Source organism: Dermacentor albipictus, chromosome 1 (genome assembly GCF_038994185.2).
Source record: "Dermacentor albipictus isolate Rhodes 1998 colony chromosome 1, USDA_Dalb.pri_finalv2, whole genome shotgun sequence".
NCBI classification, from domain to species: domain Eukaryota; kingdom Metazoa; phylum Arthropoda; class Arachnida; order Ixodida; family Ixodidae; genus Dermacentor; species Dermacentor albipictus.
Window position 1 is genome coordinate 21,424,955 of NC_091821.1, and position 15,868 is coordinate 21,440,822.

The 15,868-nt window shown below is 47.1% G+C and overlaps 1 protein-coding gene across 3 annotated transcripts in view; it reads left to right on the forward strand.

Annotated features, from left to right (window-relative positions):
* Nucleotides 1-15,868, forward strand: part of LOC139060350 (kelch-like protein 10) — a 47,743-nt gene that overhangs the window by 12,751 nt on the left and 19,124 nt on the right. For all 3 annotated transcript variants that reach the window (XM_070539468.1, XM_070539470.1, XM_070539474.1), the window contains 3 exons: nt 2,894-3,043; nt 4,916-5,118; nt 14,039-14,117. In XM_070539468.1, coding sequence (XP_070395569.1) covers nt 2,894-3,043; nt 4,916-5,118; nt 14,039-14,117 — 432 coding nt within the window. The remainder of the gene's footprint in view (nt 1-2,893; nt 3,044-4,915; nt 5,119-14,038; nt 14,118-15,868) is intronic.

The following is a 15,868-nucleotide window of genomic DNA, read 5'->3' on the forward strand; positions in this document are numbered from 1 at the left end:
CCTTTTTGGAAGTACACTAAAAAGAAGAGAAGAGAAAATGTGTAATAGAAACGGTTGTTCGGGTTGCAACAAACTACGATAAGATTGCACACCATGATAGATAAGTGCCATGTCTTTGACACCCGAGTGTGCGCGGGCAAATGATTTCAAAAAAAAAAAGCCTTTAATCTTGCCTTGATTTGCTTTGACGCCCGAGGGTGCGCGGGTATATAAACATGAAGTATGTGTTCCGAAATAAAATAGTTGCGAGTGCAGCGAGTGTCGTCTTTTCCTGTTTCTCTTCACTGTGTCCGCCTCTGTGCGCTGCTTCACCAGCAAGGTATCACGATCACACACCAACTAGCCCAACTTTCCACTTTACTGCACAGCTCAATGCCTGCATTTCCTCGGGGCGTCTTTCACAACCGGGCTGTTTTGCCATTGCCTTGCCTCAGTCAGTCACTTGCCTTGCCATTGCCTTGTCGTGGCTACCACTTAGTCGCTCAGTCACTCTCCGTCAGTCGTGCGAAAAGATAGTAAATCATGGCAGAGAGCTAAGCTAGCTGGAATTTCGACGTTTAGTGCATTTCCAGCGCTCAAGGTGAAACAGGAAAACCAAAAAAGAAGAAAAAAAAGGAAAAGACAGGACGCTATATCCCCCTGTCCGATTGTATTTTCTCCTTCTGATTTCCTGTTTCCACTTAAGCGCTGCAAATGCATTGGATAGTTATTAAGTTAGCGAGCCCCGCATACTAGCATATTGAAGCACACGTGCTTGATATAGAGGGTCATCAGGGGTTAAGTAGCTCTAATAAAAAAGCTGAAATGTTAGCTACTCAATTTCTCCTTACAGAGGTGTCTTATACACTTTGGTGCACACAGTTTACGCAAAAAACTAGCCATCGGACGCATAAGCAATAAAATCTTCTTAATTAACGTTTTATATCACAATTGCGGTATATGTTGATATTTATAAAACCGTAAGATAGTCGCATTTGAAGAGGACTTCAATTTATTTGATTCTGCTGGAGTAATTTTGTTGCGAAATATTTATCATACGATTTGACACTCAGCTAATTTCGCATTCAAGGGCGTGGATAAAAGTGGTGGGTCGCTAAACCATCAAGCAAAACTTTTACTATGTTCTCAGCCTGACGATTAGGCCCCGACTAGACGTACGCGATGGAACGCGTCAGCACGCGCCGCCCTGCGCTCGGCGTCGCTCCGTATCGCGCCCGGCGAAGGAGCAGGGCACGCACCCGCACGATGCACGAGTGGCCGCCCCTCGCCGCGCTTGTAGTCACGACGGTGCAGTGTTGATAGGACGCCATGCTCAATGTAGTCCAGCGGCCATGTTTAGCGATGTGTTCAATATCGCACTCATACAGAATAATTTTAACTTGAAATTCATATTTCAATTTTTACAAACCATTGGGGCACTTAGAGCGTTTCATCCAGTTTTGTTCCGGAATTCACATTGGCTCGCGATTTTTACGTGAGGTCACCTCACGCGGACGGCGCAAACGGCAGCTTCCTATGCCGGCGAAAAATTTAGCATTGCTTGGTCACGACGCTGCCAGGCATCAACGTGCCACGGTGCCTCTGTGCCTGACATCGAACGCGCGCAGACGCGGGGCGGCGCGTGCGGACGCGTTTTGACGCGCACGTCTGACTAGGGCTCTACTGTGCTGCGCGAGTGAGGGAAAGGGGAAAAGTCTGTAGGAGCTTGTTTTCGCCAGCTGAGAGCAAGATCGCACCTGTGATCAACTTCGGCCAGCTTGCAAACGACTTTCCAGACGCTGCAAGCTACGTCACAGTGGGGACTCAACGTTTTGTCGCAATTGACGCCTCTGAATGCAAAATTAGTTGACTGACTAAAATTTGATTACCAATATTTCAAAACAGAAGCACTCCAAAGTGCATAAACCGCTTATGAAAGCACATATTACCTGCCTAGCATACCGTTTTTACTAAGATTAGTCCGTTTAACTTTGACGACCATGCATATGGAAAGGCAAGTATTTATTCAGCCGCCAAGCCTTCCATCGGCAAAGCACCGCAACAGCGTTACGGGTGCCACGTTCCCCCTGCAGCGAGCCGTCTCCCGCCGTTGCTGGGGGGGGGGGGGGGCTGCTATTATATTTGTCAGTGTTAGTGAAGCGTTATATGGGAACATTTGCGTGCCTGTCATACCTATGAACTTTAAAATTAGTTAAAACACTCACGGACATTACAAATCAATGGGAGTGGCACAACGGAGCAGCAAACGATTTCGTTCTTGTCTGCCTTGATCGCACACGTTTTGTGAGATGCGTACGCACTTCCGCTTACGATTAGTCGCGTCTAAACACTGCACACAAGGAGCACATAGCCAGGCTCAACAGAGAACCGGAAGCAATGTAGTGTTTTTAGATGGCAGTGACTTTTTCAGAGATCTTGCTTTTGCCGATTTAGCCTGGATTAGAAAGTTGTCGGAGAACGCTTATCCAAGCATATAGCCCGCAGATTAACGCCCTGAACTGCGACAAAACAGTGGCCCAGGCAGAGCAACTTCATCCTTGCATGGATTTTCTTATGTTCAAAATTGCTCGCCCCATCCTTCAGCACCACTGTGACTTTTTCGTGAACAGAGTGCACTCTTCGTAAAAATTGACGCTACATTTGTAAAATCACAGAAGGAGCCCAAATTTATTTATATTTAGATAAATTTGGTGGACTTGGTAGGCATGGCATTCGATGAAAGCGATACTTTGTACAACCATAGCCCATGACGTTACGTGCCTCGGTTTCCTACACGGTAAGCAATCGTTCTCTAGTTTGCCTGCGAGATGCACTGTGCAGGAGGACCGTGTCCCCGGTTACACATTGCCGCGCGCCTTCACTTCAGCACAGTGTTCACACTTTTACGACGCAGATATTCTGGCTACTGGATCACTGCCTTAGCAACCTGGAGAAGGGCCTCGACCCGCAGAACTGCATCGGAACTTGCCAACTGGCAGCCAGCTGGGGATACCTGCATCTCGCGCACGAAGCCTTGCGCTACCTGGTTCGCAACTTCGACGAGGTAACAAAAACGACGTGCTTCACGGGCTTCGACCACATTACGTGCGCCTGTACGACGGCCATCCGATTAAGAGAAGTCAGGAATTTGACAGAAAAGTTTAACTGCAAAGCTCTTTGGCAGTGGTGGGTGTCAGAATACGCGCGATAATCGTCCATGAGATTACATCACTTCATTAATCGTAAGTAGTGCCTGCAGGACATATTATAATTGCACCACTGAAGCTGTCAGAAGTTTTGTACCTTGCGCCGGTGTTGAGATAAATTCTTCAATCAAAGAGCGAAGCAGTGACCAAGGTAGCAAGCACGGAAGACCTGTGTTTTTTGCGCAGAGTAAACGGCATGCCATACGCTAACAGGCGTCACAGGTGCATCCGACGCGACGGTGAGTGTGTGCGGGGCGAAACAGCATCGTCAGAGCTCGGGCGCGGTCACGTGCGCGCGGCCGTCCACACGTGCACGGCATGCGCGCGCACGCTAAACAGCAGACGTGAGAAAACGGTGCGGATGGTATTTATTGGCACCCCCTTTGAAACGGGGCGTCGCGAAATAGTCGCCTAGCCTACTCGATTCACTCAGGTTCTAGTACATTTACCACCACCTAGCCTTTTGCCCCTCTGACCTCGAACATAAGTTTACTATTTAGAATATACGTATCGATATAGTTTACCGTTATGTATGCTTGCAATGACTCCGCTTCTATCAATCTCTTCAATGCTTACTATGCACCAATAGAAACAGCGTGAGCCGCCGCGGTTCTACCGAGCGGTAAATGTCGCAGTTGTCGGGGGTTTCCTAGAAACAGCGCCGGAAACGCAGCGGCAGCGCCGCTGCCCGTAGTGTGCTGCAAGACACTACCAAGCCCGATCTTTATTAGGGGCTAGAAAACCCTTCTATCCTTTATACTAACATCTTTACTACCCTTACAGGCCAGCGGCCACATTTTCCATAATATTACTCAGTAATAAGAGAAAATACACTTGAATATCTTCATCGTAACAACTATACGTCAGCAAAGGGATGATTCGTATAAAAAAAAGGCAAACCTTTCTGCCCTTTTTGTCTACATTCCTAACCATTAGGTAGGCACAAAACGGCAAGGTATCGCCGTCTCGTGGATATCCGTGACGATGATTGCGTGAGGTACGTACAATAGACAGATTTTTTTGGTGAGGCTCCTTATAAAACATAAAAAAAGCTCCGCCATAACCACTATCCGGAAGTGCAAATCATTTGAAACGCGCGGCTCCCCAGCATGACCTGCGATATTGGACACTACGCACAGTGCGCTGAAATGTCTCGTTGGGGACGTGCTGGGCATTACGCGTTTAATGTGCAATTTAAAGGCTGCTAATAAGAATATGACACAATTACTAGGCCCGCATAACTGCAAGGATTGTTTCAGGAGTAGTTACCACTCGTTTGTAACCAACTTACCCAAAATCAAAGTTCGTTGCAGCTGGTCTCGGATACGCCAACCATGGGAATCCTAAGTGGAGAAAGTCGACCTTAATGAATTCGCATAAACGAGTAGCGCATCGGAGCGAGACATTTTTCCCACAGCATCAACAAAAAAAAAGAAAAAAGAAAAAGAAAGGAAAAAAAAACATCGCATTACCGCTTGGTAACTCTACATAAAAGAAGAATTATCTATTTCTCTTTTATTTACTGCAGGCATCGCCATTTTAGACAAAACTTGCGTTTTAAAGGTGGGTGAGAGTGTATGTAATTAAAAGTCCATAATGCACAATAGCCAGGTTATGCGTGTCGATTGGCTAAACCAGCAGTTCTTGGTGATATAAAGGGACGGAATTGGAAATCTTCCGGAGCCTTCGTTTGTAAGCAGCGAATGAGGTTGTCTGTATACGTGACGCAGGTATGGAAGAGCAGCCCTCAGTTCCAGGATCTGAGCCCGGACGAGATGCGTACGGTCCTCGCGGACGACCACCTGCGCGTTGTCAGTGAAGTGGAAGAAACGTTCGCTGCCATACTCAAATGGATCTCCAGCGACCGAGACAAGAGAAAGGCCTACCTCGCCGAATTCTTGGCACTCGTGCGCTTCGGATCCTGCCCCTTGACGTGAGCGCACCCTCACTACGTCATAAGCCACACGTCTGCACTCAACGTGGCAAAAACGCGTCGCGTCGACTTAGTCGACGCACATCGAGTTTTAGCGCTTATAACTTCGTTGCATCATCAATCATGACGCTTCGCGGAATTTGTCTTGGCGCACAGAGACACAAAGCAGTTTAGTGGGAAGCGCTTGTATTGCATCCTTAGATTGTCAACGAGGATATAGTATAAGGCTAAATGAAATTGTTATTACGGGTTGTCTTTAATTCTTTGGTATTAATGCTGAAATTGGGAAGATGGTGCCAGTCCCTGCAGGTTGGGGGAGCTAAATATTGGAAATGCAGGTTAGTGCAACATGAAACATAAACATTCCAACGATAACTATTGGACGATGTAAATGTAGCGCATCAAACGAGAGAAGGAGCCACGCGGTAATGGGGGTTGCCCATCACCTTAAAGGGACTTCGCTAAACTTCTTGAAGCATATGTAATGACATTCTTGCTCGAAAGACCAGTTGCTCTTTTCCTGACAGTATTAAAATCCCAAGGACATGTTCTGCTTTATTCTCATGCGCCGATAAGGTATACCACGACCGGAATCACTTCTGATGTACTGACCAAAAAAAAAGAGAGAGAGAGAAACATCGCGACTAAAAATGCCGGTAGCACCATCCGATGGCGAATGCAATCAACTAGGTGGCCTGGCCTCCGAAATAAAACCCACCGTGATGCTGGGTTTTGTTGCCGCCGACGACACCTCGAGACTCATTTCAGGAATCGCCCGACATTTGTGCGCAGGCGCGAGTACAAGCATGCGTGAGAGAGAAAATCTGGGGCTTCTGCTCCTTGAATATCTGACTTCACCTAAGTACTATGGAGGAGAAATTTACTTGGTCGCTCAGTATGCGTTTGTCCATAGGCGTGCTGGCGTTGGGGTCGGTGTGACGTCGTGTGTGGGCGTGGATGCCGCGTGTCGTCCGCAAGTTTTCCTCTTGCTCCGTGGATGTTCCTAGTGAGTTTGTTGCATTTTAGTGGCGACGGTACCATGGGAAATTGTGTGATAGTCGCGAGCGGATCATTGAATCTGTGACGTTGACGGCGAGTTAGATAACTTTAGCACTTTGTAGACATTTTCTCGGGCCTGTGGCAGTCGTGCTAGTCTGTCATGCCGGATTATACGTTTCACGCACCTTACGGCGCTCTACCTTGAAAATAACATCTGGTTTTCTCGGGGCAGCCATACCGGGCTTCCTCTCCTGCAGCAATATCTTCGCTCGTGCCAGACTTCTCGTATGCAACTACCTACCTACTTTTTGCACATATGTTTTGCAGAAGGACGTTTATTTAACTAAAAAGGGACAAGTAGAAACACCTTTGAAAAGTCTCGGAGGGCAGCATACGAAAAGCCTTGCACGAGCGAAGATGCTGCTCAGGAGAGCAGGCCCCGTCTCAACCATGGCGCCTACGGCTCCCCCGGGAAAGTAAGTGATTCTATTTTGAAGGTAAAGCGCCGCAGGCGCGAGAAAGTCTTTCCAACGTACGTTTAGCCTCTGTGATTCGCGTACGTCCGACGCCCGTTTATACAGAACATTAAGGTTATCCCATTCGTCGTCAATCTCATAAGTTCAATGATCCCCTGGCAACGATCACATGATTTCTTATGTTACGGTTAGGACAAAAAATGCAACTAACTCACCAGCAACATCCAAGGAGCAAGAGGAAACCTTGTGGACGACGCACGGCATCAACACACACACATACACACGACCTTACAATGCAATGGCAGCACGCTTAGGATCAAGCGCATACACAACGATCAGAGAAACTTCTCCTATGTAGTACATCAGCAAAGCACCCGCCGCGGTTGCTCAGTGGCTATGGTGTCAGGCTGCTGAGCACGAGGTCGCGGGATCGAATCCCGGCCACGGCGGCCGCATTTCGATAGGGGCGAAATGCGAAAACACCCGTGTACTTAGATTTAGGTGCACATTAAAGAACCCCAGGTGGTCGAAATTTCCGGAGTCCTCCACTACGGCGTGCCTCATAATCACAAAGTGGTTTTGGCACGTAAAACCCAATAATTAAATTAATTAGATCAGCAAAGCAAGATATTCAAGGTGCAAAAGTCCCCAGATTCCTTGTCTCGCGCTCGCTTGTACTCGCGCCTGCGCACAAACGATGGCCGATTCCTGAGATGACCGTCTGGTCAGCGCGATAATGTGCGAAGCAACGCGGCCTCTATTATGGTTGTCACATTAGTGTTTGCGCCGAGTTCAGTGGGAAGAAAATAAAAATGAAACGAAGGTAGGTGGAAGGGGCGGAGGGGGAGTAGTTTGCTAAAGCATGGCAAGGACAGCAGTAGATTAAAATTAATCGTGCTCGTACTTCTGGTCCTACGAGACTCAATCAAATATTAATTTTTTATACAGGGTGTTTTAGCGAACACTTTCAGATATTCTTCAAGATAGGCTCTTCGAGAAAAAACATAAAACGTCTTTAGAATTAAACTGCTAGCTACGGCGGACGCCCAGAGGTATCAAGGGCGGGCTAATTAGTTAGCTGATTAATTATGCTTCACTAATAAACTTCTTAATTAGCGAAATTTGGTGGTTATTGTTATTCGTGAGTTTGTAGCCCTGGAGAAGACGATGTCATATCAGTTTTTAAAACAAAGAAAAGGTCGTTGTCTAAAGCCCTGCAGCGCGAGAAAACCTGGCGTTTTTTCACGCTCAAAAACGAAACTCGGCGCTTGAGGAGCGCCAGAAGTCTTGAGCAAACGCAACGTCCGATGGTGAATTGTTGCTATGACTGTGGCGACTAATTCGAAATGTGCGGGCTGTTTTCCCTAGCTAGGAAGCCTCGATGCTCAGCATAGGGAGCAGCCAGCGTTATCTTTTGCTTACTCTCTCGGCGGATGGCAGAGGCTAGTCATCGCCAACTACGCAGCTGTCGATTTTAAGATGCTGTTTGGCGCTGGCCTGGCGCTCTGCCAGTGCAGTTACCTCCGAAAGCAGTCGTTTACTTTCCATTCCCATTACGCTAGCTTCGTTGAAAAAATAAAGCCACACTTTCGTGACAGTGGAGTTTTTTTAGCGGTGCCGGTATCGTGACATGCCACTCTCAGGAGTTATTTTTACGTGGTATGGGCTTGGCAGCTGAAATAAACGAGGGATTTGTAGCTGACAACTTCTTGGCATTGTAGCGCGACGTTGTTTCGTACCAGCTGCCGTGCCATTTGTTGTAAGTGCTGGCCTAGGATTAGGAAATCTTGACTTCATACTATGTTTAGCTGTTTTGAGTCATGTAACAAACATCAATGAACAAAAATGGGTTACTTCAATCTTTCATTTGGTTGCAGGCCTATTCAGGCACTCCACGAGACTAATATCATTTTGGACGACAACATAAGATATTTACATGATGTGCTCAAATTACTTTCCCTCCATTGCGATGCACAGACGAAGGCGCTCTTTCATGCAGTTCATAGCAGATAAAAGCATCTGTCTGGGAATGTTGTCAAGGGAGATTCTCACACGTTGCTTCATATCCTCGAGGTTGGCTGCTTCTGTCTTGAAAACCTTATTTTTAACATATCCCCTGAGAAAGAAGTCCAGGGGGGACAAATCAGGTGACCTAGGCGGCCAGGGTGTGTTTCCACTAGGCCCAATCCACTGGTTGGGAAATGACTCGTCAACGAATTTACAAGCCGGTGAAGAAAAATGTTGCGGTGCGCCGTCTTGCTGGAACCGCATTTTTTGTTCAGCGCAGCCACTGGTAACTCTGAGGCAAACTTGGAGACGACGCCCTTTAAAACGCACTATATGTACTTCTTTGCAGTAAGGTTTCCGTCGATGAAGTAAGGACCAACAATACGGCCGTTATATATGTCACACCATACGTTAGCTGACCACCTTATCTGGTGCTCATGCTCCCGAAGCCAGTGTGGGTTCTGATCACGCCAATAATGTGCGTTCTACAAATTTACATTCGAATCTCTGCGGAATTGGGCCTCCTCGGTCCAAAGCACTCTGTTGAGAAATTGCGGATCTTCGTCGCATTGAATAAGGCACCAGTTGCAAAAGTCGAGCCGTTTTTGAAAGTCGCTTGGTCTCAGCTCTTGGTGAAGACACACATGATATTGGTGGCAGCTGTGCCTTGAAAGTGACCTCTAAACTGAAGCTGGGCTGGCTCCATATGCGCTGGCAATTTCCCTGACGGTTGCTTCCGGCCTGACAGCGACGTATGCCAGCACATCGGTGTCAAAATTATCGGTTGCACTGGCTGGCCGCTTCCTTCTCTGTGCATGGACTGATCCAGTGGTCCTAAACTGACTAAATATCGATACGAATGTGGGGTGAGCTGGCACACGACAGCCAGGATGTTGGGCAGCATCCAGCATCGATGCCAACTCCGCGTCCTTTTGCGCCCTCACATAAGCCAGCACAATGTCCCCTTTCACGGCAACGGAACACTGGAGTTGCGCTGGCGCGGCCATTTGCACAATATAAACGTTTAGGCGTTGAAACCTTGATCCTCAAATGGACGAGGACACACCAGCGATAATGCAATGGCCATGTCGCACGCGCACCCCGAAAACAAGCACTTTAAAGGGAAACGTCAACGTGTTTGTAAAACTGGCGCTACAAGCCACAAGAACTAACAGCATGCAGCCACTGCCGCGAAAGTCCTCCTTGCTCCGCAAACGAACCTTTCCTTCGTCTCATGCGCTTCCTAACACTCAGCGATTATAAGCGAACAGCACATGAACCTAACGAATAAATGAACGGATGGTGACGCCTCACATCTAGCTCGTCAGGTAGCCACGTCAGAAGTGGTCGACACACAAAAAAGCAAACCTGCCGGAAACGCCTACCAGGGCTCCCAAAATGGGGGACCGTGTAGTGGGCGATGACTAGCCTCTTTCTTGCACCTACCAACGAAGGAAAAGATAACACAAACCGTGGTCTAAGCTGAGCGTTGAGGCTCCCTAGCCTGGGGAATCACTACAGACATAGCGAATTGGGCGCCGCAGTCATCGCAACACGTCATCAGTGGACGTTTCGTTTGCACTAGATTTCCGGCGCACCATGTTCGCCACGTTTGGGTTTCATGCGGGAAAAAATACTTGATTTTCGCGGGCTGCAGGGCCTTACAGAGTGACTTTTTCTTTGCTTTAAGAACTGACACGGCAACGTTGTCTTCGTGACTAGAAACTCGCCATTGGCAATAACCGCCAAACGTCTCTAATTAAAAAGTTCGTTAGACAATTTTAGTAATTAACTATGTAATTCGCATGTTTTTTCATAATTTCTGACGTCCACCGAACCTGAAAGCTTGCTCCTTAAGAGAATTCCTCTTTTTCTCAATAAACCTACATTTAGGGTTTTTTGAAAGTGTTCGCTGATACACCCTGTGTTATAGTATTTGTGAGGTGCTGGTCTTTAGGAAGAGACACGTCCTACTCCGTCCCTGGCGTTCAGACGAGTTTAAGACGAGGGCAACGCAAGTGGACTTAACCGAATTCGCGTAAGTGGTTAATCGCGTCGAAAGGGCGCGAAGGAAAAAGTGTCGGCTGTCTTCAATGCTCACCTCCGTGCATCGTCGAAGCGCGCTGTCGCTGGACATGCTTCGTCCGTCGGCCATCACTCGGAAGTTCACGAGCACTGCACGTAGAGTTAATGTGATTTCATACAGTCCCACTCATCAGGACGCGACTAAACAAAATTACCATGGAAGCCGAATGCCGTTAATGTGGCCCAATAATGATCACTAATGAAAAGTGATTTGTTTCATGAGCGATACCAGCAGTCATAGAGGAATTGCGTAATGAACGAGTACACGAGACATACGTGAATAATCTTGAGAAATACCTGCAAAACTTGCGCCGCTGCCATCGTTCTCCGTAGTAGAAAGCTACCTATGAAGAAAAGGGTCAGGCAAGAAGAATCAATCAATCAATCAATCAATCAATCAATCAATCAATCAATCAATCAATCAATCAATCAATCAATCAATCAATCAATCAATCAATCAATCAAATCTTTATTTCCAACGACTGTTGGGGTCCCTTAGGCGAAAAGCGGTAATAACACCAATTGGAAATGCCTAAAAGGCCCACGTACATGACAGTGGTATTAAAATACATACTTTCAAAAACAAACAAGAATAGAATTAAAAATGCAGTTTAGAAAAAGGAAGGTAAAATAGAGGTTGTGCAAATACAACAATGAAACAATAGAACAAATGAGGTCAATATATAAGTACACCCTAGGAAGGTTGTACATTGTAGCTGAAATATTGAATGTTCACGTGATCACATGTCATAAAAAGACGAAAACAATAAACGCGACACAAAGAGTAATGAAACATGTTCGGAGAGTATATTATAAAAGACATTAGACAAGAGTTAGAAAAAATTCACGCATTTCTTTTTTTGTAAACGTAGAAAACTTAGCGTCTTTCTCTTCATATATATTAAGTAGGGACGGCAGTGTGAATCTATAAGAGACTGCAAAAAATAGGCCGTGCGGGAACAAGGAACAAGTCACTTGTCGGCACCTTTCGGTTTGCAGTTGATATTGTCCTCTTCAGCAACACTGGGGACGAATTAAGCAAATGATTGAGGACCTTAACCGAGAAAGTGCAATAGTGGGGTTGTAGATTAATATGCAGAAAACAATGATAATGATCATTAGCCTGGCAAGGAACCAAGACTTCAGGATCGCCAGTCAGCCCATAGCGTCTGTACAGCAGTACGTTTATCCAGGTCAGCTATTCTCAGTGGACCCTGATCATAAGAATGAATTTAAAGAATAATAGAATAGGTTGGAGTGCATGCGGCTGCTATCACGAAATCGTAACTGGCAGCTTACCACTGTCATTGAAATACAATAATTGCATTCTACCGGTGCTAACAAATGTGGCAGAAACTTGAAGGTTAATAAATGAGCTCGAGAACAAGTTAAGGACGCTGGAAAAAGTGATTGAACGAAAAATGTTAGGCGTAACGGTAAGTGACAGGAAGACAGCGGTGTGGATGAGAGAGCAAACGGGGATAAACGATATTCTAGCTGATATAAAGAGGAAAAACTGGAGTTGGGCAGGCCATGTAACGTGTAGGGTAGATAATCGGTGGACAATTAGAGGGAGACAGTTACAAAATGGGTGCCAAGGAAAGGAAAGCACAGTCGAGGACGTGGGAAAACTAGGTGCATGGGGTGATGGAATTATTGCAGACGTAACTTGTAATCAGCTCGTGCAAGACAGGGGTAATTCGAGATCAACTTCGTCCTGCAGTGGGAATAACAAAATAGGCAGCAGCTGCTAGTGATGATGATGACGAATAAACGTCGCCGTTACTACGGCGAATAGACACGGCCTCCTCCGCGACACCTATGCCTCGCGTGTTGCTCTTGAAAGCACTGCGGCGAACGGGACGTGCATGATGCGTTGCCACCGCTGTGCCATCATGGATATGCTACATGCATCTGGTGTCGCAGTATGTGAATGCACTAAAAAACATGACAAACTGTTGTCCCATTCATGTACACCAGGCTGCATACACGCTTTCGTCTTTGCGTTGGCTGCAGTGTAGCGCAATGACCGATATAGAATACTGTTTGCCTGAACCTTTTGGTCTCATATTGCAAAAAACTAGGATTCCCAGCATAAAACACTGACAACGACAGAAAGGAAGACAACACAGGCTTCGACGTACAATTCAACGTAGTATTTACTAATGCGAGCTGTCATACGTACACTGAGTTATGGCACACGTGAAGCCGAATACCTTCTTGGCGCACATTGCTTCATCAAGCACCATGCCGACGATGCTTTGCCCACAGAAACCATATTCACGGGTTTGTGAAATTATCAACTTCTGCAAAGTAAGCAGAAGTTCCTAATAAGCTCCCGTTTACTGTTTTGAAGTGGTTCACGTTTGATGTCATCTACCGGTAAGTAGGCAGCAGTTCACGAACACGCCTGGCCTCCGAGATTGCTTGGCACCATGGGCCGAATAGATTTCCCTGCAATAATTACTAGAGGGAACTCTAGCGTTGCAATCACTCAGCCACCATGGGACTGATGGGTAGTACACGCATCTTTCTGATCTTCGTGCTCGTGGATTCCGACGTTCTTCCGGTTTTGTTTATTTTGTTATATCTGCCTTAATTTTTCTAAGTTTCAGAGCAATTTTTACCTTCCTAAATGTAGAAGACTACAAAAACGCACAATTGCTACCAATTTCAGTGGTTTAGCCTGTCGAGGTAGCGAAATCGATCGACACGCACAAAGCGTCTCAACGTGCTGGCTTTCGTGCGAGAAATTCACAAGTGCGCTCTATGTCGCTTCTCAGTTCATACGTCCGAGGCACGATGCTTTCAATGTAGGGACTCTGTGCTAGAGGTCCTGTGTCTGAATCCTGCCTTCGGACAATTTTATTTAATGTTTATTGCATTATTTATTACACAGTACTTTGTATGCAAACGACGAATTCACAAAGACACAACGCCATTTAAAACGAGAAGGACAAAGTTTAGGGAAATCCATGTTACTACCCATCATTCCCAAACTGGCTCAACCGCCCCGCTTGCAGCTCCAGCAAACACCAGCACCATCGTTCCCTCTAGTAATCATTGTAAGAAGCTCTATGATGGCCCCATCCAGGTGACCACAGCAAATAGCAAAGTCCTGCTGCAAATGCAGCCATCACTCGAGGCCTAGTCACCGGTCTGATGAAGTTCCCTGTACTTTTTACGTGTTCCAAGGCAGCGGGCCGTGAAATTACGTCAGAAAAGGTGGTTTCAAGGACACTTCACGTGGGAACACCACACCAGATATGTAGTAGTTAACCTTGAGTTGCCTGCTTAGTCGTGTCATTTCGTGCCGCTTCACTTTCTAAAGCAGAGTTTACGTCTTTTTGCAGAGACTTCGAGAAGGTTGCCACTCACCCACAAGTACAGAGTGATGAAGACAGCGTGAAGGTGCTGAAAGTGATTGAACGGGTTAGTTGCTTTTTGTGTGCACTGCAGCTGGGGGCTTGCTTGGTTACTGATGGCACGTGTCTACAATTCATGGTGAAGACATGGAGACCATGTCTGCACCGATGCCATATCGGTTCTCATCTCTGTGTGCCGCCTGGCAGCGTGTGCGAAAGCTGAAGCAACTCATCCGGCAAGCAGCAACCGCAGTAAACGACCGCACCAGAGAGAACCAATATGGCGCCGGCGCTTCAGATAGGTGGCGCCGAATGTGTCAAAGCCTGGGGTGAGGAAAAAATTAGGAGGGAGCCTCGCGCAACCCGATGGAAGCCAGAAGTGTCGTTTCTGCACGCGGCCAGAGATACAAGCAAAATGTGACTAGATATACAGGTAGAACAGCCGAGCAGCTGCCGGCCGATTGCGTATCGATAAATATATGCAGATCCCACGCATTGTGGGAATCGGTGTAAGCGAAACTTTCCGTGCTAGATGCTTTGATTGGCGATAATTAGCGACAATGTTGACGGCTAAGGCTTAATTTATTCAACGTTTAGGCAAACACGAGAATGGTGAGTTGATGTTAAACGTTACTTTGCGTGCACCAGTGATATTTGTCTGCATAGTAAACGGAACACACAGGGAGAGGTGGTTGCTTGAGGCGCTGTTGTGCGCCATATTTTATAACCACAGAGAGGGTTGAGCGTTGTCATTTCCTCACTTGTGATATCGCATTGTGGAGGAGTATTAAACTTGAATTGGATTATGGGGCTGTACGTGCCAAAACCACACTCAGATTATGAGGCAAGCCGTAGTGGCGGACTCCGGATTAATTTTGACACTGTGATGTTCTTTAACGTGTCCCAAAATCTAAGCGCAAGTGCGTTTTCAATTTCGCCCCCGTCGAGATGCGGCTGCCGCGATTATGGTTAAATCCACGACAAGCCTCTAGCAATGTCATAGCCCGAAAGCTAATTCGGAGGGTGCAGAAGTGTTCATTTGACGGTCGACCGCTTCCGTAGTGTCACCTGGAGCCTGTGGTGCGCTTTAATTAATGCAGCTCTGCTTCTGCACGCCCTGCGTAATTTGTCCGCTTGACATATTTGCATGGCGCTAATTTTTGAGAAATAGCAGCGGCGTACGGTACCGTACCTTGCACTTAAGTTTATCCTGTTTCCCCACAACCGATGTCGTGTTGTAGTAGTGGGGTTTCCTTGCCTTCTCACGCCACCTCACCCCCTCTCTTATATGGGAACTGCCTCTTCTCTCTCCCGCTCCTTCTTCTCTTTTTCTCCTCTCTACAGTTCTATCTGCGTGCCCTCTGGCTTTGCACGTTAGTAGAAAGGGAAGCGCCACCACTGTATCTGCAATGCTTCTGAGGGGAGTCACCGATAGTTACAGCTGTCAAGCGGCTAATGTGGCGACGGCCAGGGAGCTCCAGATGGCATTGTGCCCATTGACACGTTGGGGTGAAAACGAGTTTCTGCCGTTGCCTTTCCTCTGTTACTCGCGCCTGTCATCTACATACGCGCTGTGAACCACCCCCGACGCGGTGTGCGCGACAGCAGCAGCCACAGCAGCAGCAGTTTGAAAGGCGAACGAAAAGGCAAAGAAAGCTTCGCCTTAAGAAACCGCTCATGGGATAAACTACCAACTATCGGGCCCCAAGCGCCTCGGCAGATCTAGATTGTTGCTCGGTGATCTCGATGCAAGAGGTCAGGTGTTGGGCCGACACTAAGCAATGCACTGAGCAAAGGGAGTGGCGTCATGGAGTGCTC